The sequence below is a fragment of the Lepidothrix coronata genome, unplaced genomic scaffold, assembly GCF_001604755.1.
Source record: "Lepidothrix coronata isolate B3197 unplaced genomic scaffold, Lepidothrix_coronata-1.0 Scaffold19, whole genome shotgun sequence".
In the NCBI taxonomy this organism is placed as follows: domain Eukaryota; kingdom Metazoa; phylum Chordata; class Aves; order Passeriformes; family Pipridae; genus Lepidothrix; species Lepidothrix coronata.
Window position 1 is genome coordinate 286548 of NW_016690199.1, and position 4925 is coordinate 291472.

Sequence of the window (4925 nt, forward strand, 5' to 3'; positions counted from 1 at the left end):
CGAGGGGCTGGGAGCGGCTGCGCTGCTTTGTGACGGATCACGGCGGGGCTGGACGAGTCCCCCGGGAAGAGTGATGAGGGTCCCCGGGAAGGGCGAAGAGGACGAGCCTGGACCAGGGGGCAAGGACCCACCCGTCCCGTCCTCTAAGGTCCGGGCGGGGCGCGGAGCGAGATTCGCTCCCGGTCGCCCTCCCGAGCCGGGCACCCGGGGTCGGGGGCGCTGCACACGAAGAAGGGGATCCATGCTCCCCCCACAACGTCTGTTCTTGCCCCCTCTCCGCCCGCGGCCGCAGATGCGCGCAGACAAGCAGCTGCGCGCCCACCCGCGCGGTTTGCGCGTCCCTGCACGGGATTTGAGCCCTCCGAGCTGCTCCCACGGAGCCACGCTGTGCCCCGCCCGGGCGGGTGATCCCCCACTGCCCCGGCCATGGCCCCACAAAGGGTCGTGGGGGCAGGAAGGCCGGCGGGACCTGGGCCAGGTTCCCCGAGGGGGCAGCCGGTGCCCATCCAGAGGGAGAAGGGAAACCATCCCAGCAGCCCAGGCACCGCGCTCCGGCTCCCCCGCGGGGCGAGGGGTGAGCACGGATCCGCCACCCCGTCCGGGCGCGGGTGGGAGCCCCATGGGGGGCTCTGAAGCGTGTCCTTGTGCCAAGGCCCGCGGATCCGCTGGGGATTGAGCGGGAGACACGCGGAGCGCTCCGGCCGGGCAAGACCCTCCTGCAGAGGGTGACATTTCTCCATGGCCCAAGACCCCGAGCACAAACACGGCAGCGACTTAAATAAACACGCACTTAATGATGCAAAACGCTAACGGGGGGGACCGGCATCAGCGAGGCCCCGACGGGGCGGGCGGCGGGGGACAGCCGCTCCCTCCCGGCCGGGAGCCCGGCTCCCACGGGACTATTCCAGGCAAGGCGGGCCCCCTCTCCCAGTCCTTCCTCGGTTAGGAAGGCACCGGCTTCCCCGCAGCCCCGAAGCACCTCCACTGCAGCCCGTGGGAAGGAGCGTAAGGGTGGGCAGAAGGGGCACGAGCAAAGAAATCCTGCAAAGAAAAGCGCAGCCTGGATGTTCTGCCATCAGCGTTGTTTAATTTAGACTGTTTAGGTACAATAGAAAATAAACCTGAAAGCACATGCGATTTTTGGTAACAAATACTCGAGACAGGCAGCGTCATCCGCGGGCTCTCTGCAAGCCGGAGGAGGGAGGCGGCGAGCGGGGACAGACGGGAGAAGGCAACGGGGAGCTGGCGGAGCAGCCCGGGGGATACTCGTTTAGGAGGAAACGGCCGTCGACTTTTATTATTACTGTAATTCTCCTAATTTTTAGCCACATTGTTGCATTTCACCACCAAGGAGGAGGAAGCTGGGGGACGTGGGCCCACAAGAGCCCACTCAGTAACTGCATCGCACGGCCACACTCAGACACAGGCACTTGGTAAAACTCTAATACTGAAGCTTTTGATTTTTTTTCACTCCTTTTTTTTCTTTTTTTTCTTTTTTTTTTTTTTTTAAATTTAAACTACATCGAAATCTTTCTGGTGAAGCTAAATATGAAAAATGTAAACGTAACTTCCCCTTCCTCCTCCCACTCCGACACAGGGCTCAGTACAGCGGTTCGCTCCCTCTGTCCCCCCCGTCTCAGCTCCTCGGGGGATCCGGCCGGGCAGCAGCAGGGATGTGCTGGCCGCCCCTGCCCCACCGCGCGCTGGGATTTGTTTGGGTGGAATCGGATCCAGCTGGGGTTAGGTTTTTTATTTTTCTTTTTTTTTTCCTCTTTTTTTTTTTTTTTTTTTTTTGTAATTCCCGTTGGGATCAACTTGTTTGAACTCGAAGGGCTGACGAGGGTTATTGCCGCTCTTTGCGTTTGGCTACGTGGAAAAAAAAAATAATAAAAAAATCGTGGTGATTGTGGGAGATGCTGGGGGAGGGGGGAACTGGAGCAGGAGCCGATGTGGGGTTGTGTGAAAAGAGCCGAGAGTCCCGTTAAGAATCAGCGGGTGAGCTGTAAAACCGGGTGCTGTCCTCTATGTACAACCCAGAGCCTCTGTCCCCGAGCAGAACCTCCTCTCCTGATCCTCCGGCCGTTCACCGAGGGCCTTTAGGATCCCAGATCCACCAGGCTGGACGTGAGGGGTCCCAGCAGCGAGTCCTGGAGCTGGTGGCCTTGGAGGCTGTGAGGGGTCTGGGATGTGGCTAAACCACTCAGGGAATAGCCGGAGCTCCTGGCGTGGCTGAGGTTCCCCTGCAAAAGCAGGACCGAGTTCTGATCCGGGCTTTGGGGAGGAGAAAACTCTTCCTCGGAGCTGGACATGAGGGGTTTGCTCCCATCCAGAGGCGAGAGTTGGTTCGGTTTGTTGGTGGCCGCGTTGTTGTTTTCCGTGTTCTCCCTGCAGAAAGGCAAGAAAAAAAAAAATCCCACAACGGGGATGTCAGGGCGGGCAGGAGACAGCGGGGATGGGCATTGTGCTAATGTCCCCCGTAAATCCTTCGTATTTAATTCCAGCGTGGGAGCAGATGCTTCTCCAGCGGGGGGGAAAAAAAATCCTAATATTTTCATAACGGATCATCCCCATTTCTTTTACCCCTTCTATAAATAAGCGCACACCGCACAGCCCGGTAATTTAGGTGAGGAAGAAAAAAATGGAGGGAGGGATTTTTTTTGAGAGGAGATTTTTCTTTCTTTTTAATTAAAAATGAAAGTGCGGCCGGGAGACGAGCAGGGTGCGAGATTTTCTCTTGGAGGTTCGATGGGGAGGTTGCTGAAGGCGATGCCCTCCGTGGCACTCTGTTTCTCCGGGCCAAGCTGCCGCCTCACTCCGAGGCCACCCCGGCGCCTCCCGGGGTGGCCTCGGTACGGGGTGGCGGCTCGGCCGGGCCAGCGTGTCCCCATCTCGGCCTCCCTCCGATTCCCCCCACCTCTCCATCCCGGAGCTGCATCCCTCTCCTCCTCCGGGCTTCGGTGCTACCCTGACCGATCCCCGGCAATGCCCGACCCGGCATCCCGACCGCTTCCCCGGAGGCTCCGGGACGGCATCGCTCCCGGTTTGCTCGGGGCAGCAGGCGGCAAACAAAGGCGGCGGAGCGGCCTGGAGAGGACGGTGAAAGCCTCGTTTGTTCCCCCCGGGCAGGTGGGGTCGGGTTGATCTCGAGTGGAAAGCCCACTTGGGTTTCCACAGAAGGAGAGACGCAACACGGTTTATGATTTTAAAAAATGGGATTTGGAGGGAACCGTGTGTTTTCGTCGCTCCCATCCCATCCACCGCCCGGTAGTCGCCGCGCTCCCGGGGTTCCCAACCGACCCCCGCAGGGTGGAGTAGGGAGAAGAGGGGGAGATGGAGTGGATGAGGGGGTGGCACGTACCTTTCCTTCGCCTCCGCCGCTCGGTCCCGTTGCCTCCTGTTCTTGAACCAGTTGCTGACCTGGGTGGTGGTGAGACCGGTGGCTTCCGCCAACTCCCGCTTCTCCCGGGGGGACGGGTAGGGGTTGTGGGCGTACCATTCCCGCAGCACGCCCCGGGATTTCTCCTTGAAGCAGTAACTGGTTTCCTCGCCGTCCCAGATGGTGCGGGGCAGAGGGAATTTTCGGCGGACGCGGTATTTGCCGACGGCGCCCAAGGGTCTGCCCCGCAGCTTCTCGGCTTCCACGTAGTGCGCCTTCAGCCAGAGCTGCTGCAGCTTGGGGTGGTTGTGGGGGGAGAACTGGTGGCTCTCCAGGATCTTGTAGAGCTCGCGGAAGTTGCCGCGGTGGAAGGCCACCACCGCCTTGGCCTTGAGGACGCTCTCGTTCTTGTGCAGGTGGTCGCAGGCCGGCAGCGACCAGAGGAACCGGCCCAGCCTCTCCAGGTTCCCCCCTTGCTGCAGCACCTCGCAGACGCAGGCGACCTGCTCCTGCGTGAAGCCAAACGACGGCAGCATCGACATGGCCGAGCGCGGCGGCGGCCGCAGGAGGACGAGGAGGAGGAGGAAGAGGAGGAAGAGGAGGAGGGCACTCCGCGGGAGCGCGGCGGTGGAGGGGCGCGGGGGAGGCGCCCGCCGGGCCCGGGCCCGGTGCTGATCCCGATCCCGGTGCCTGTCCCGGTGGCGGCCCCAGAGCGGGGAGGCGCTGCGGCAGCCGGGGGCGGCGTGTCAGGCTGAGCGGGGATGCTCGTCGCGCCGCCGGGGGGACTTTGTCCCCGCTCCGCCGCCGCCGCGCTTAAAGCGCCCGAGCCCCCGCGCCGCGCTGATTGGGCACCCCCGGCCCGGCCCGGCCCAGCCCGGACAGCCCAGCCCAGCCCAGCCCAGCCCGGCCCGGCGGGCAGAGCCTCGGCACGGGCGGGCGGGGCCTGGCGGCGGGGACACGGCCCCGGACACGGCCCCGGCCGCGGCTGCGCGTCCCGCCGCCGCCTCTGCGCGGGTGCGGCCCCGCCGCCCGCGCCCCCGGGCGCATCCCCGGGGAAGCCGCTCCCGCCGGGCTCTTCTTGTCTTTCTTTTTTGCTTGCTTTCTTTCTTTCTTCCATCTTTTTTTTTTTCTGCCCCAAAACTCCTGTGTCCTCCCCCGCGTCGCCCCCCCCCGGCCGCTGGCCGTCCCTTGCCAAGCCAGCCCGTATTTAATTACCTTAGTGCTGAGGATGAATAAATAATGGTTTGGTGAATGGCTAAATAACACGCGGGGACCCGTGCGCCCCTTCCTGCCCCCAGCTTTGCCCAGTTCCCCTCGGGGGGGTCCCGACGGGTCGGGGCAGCCCCGTGCGGGCGGCGGGCAGCGGCGCTGCACCCACCGGCGGCGCTTTAATTAGCCTAATCCTCATTTGCACACCTCACTCAAAAGCAATTATTTGAAAAATTAGAAAACAATTAGGCTCCCTAAGCAAAGATAATCTATTGTCAGCAGGGAGGTGAGGACAATGCGGTGAGATAAGGGCAGGGCGCGGGGGGCAGGGGGTGCCTTT

The 4925-nt window shown here is 62.4% G+C and overlaps 1 protein-coding gene across 1 annotated transcript; it reads right to left on the reverse strand.

The window, feature by feature from the left end:
- Nucleotides 1-1475: 1475 nt before the first annotated feature.
- Nucleotides 1476-3943, reverse strand: SIX1 (SIX homeobox 1). The gene is made up of 2 exons (XM_017807553.1): nucleotides 3359-3943; nucleotides 1476-2385 (listed from the first exon to the last, which is right to left on the reverse strand). Exons 1-2 carry the CDS (start codon nucleotides 3916-3918, stop codon nucleotides 2097-2099), a joined length of 849 nt encoding a protein of 282 aa, XP_017663042.1. The 5' UTR covers nucleotides 3919-3943; the 3' UTR covers nucleotides 1476-2096.
- Between the last annotated feature and the right edge of the window lie 982 nt (nucleotides 3944-4925).

Bases quoted from the DNA above. Each gene is read 5' to 3' on its own strand.
- SIX1 (XM_017807553.1), bottom strand. From the start codon at position 3,918: ATGTCGATGCTGCCGTCGTTTGGCTTCACGCAGGAGCAGGTCGCCTGC. The intron at 2,386-3,358 runs GTACGTGCCACC...GCCTTTCTGCAG, and splicing joins GCGGCGGAGGCGAAGGAAAG to GGAGAACACGGAAAACAACA.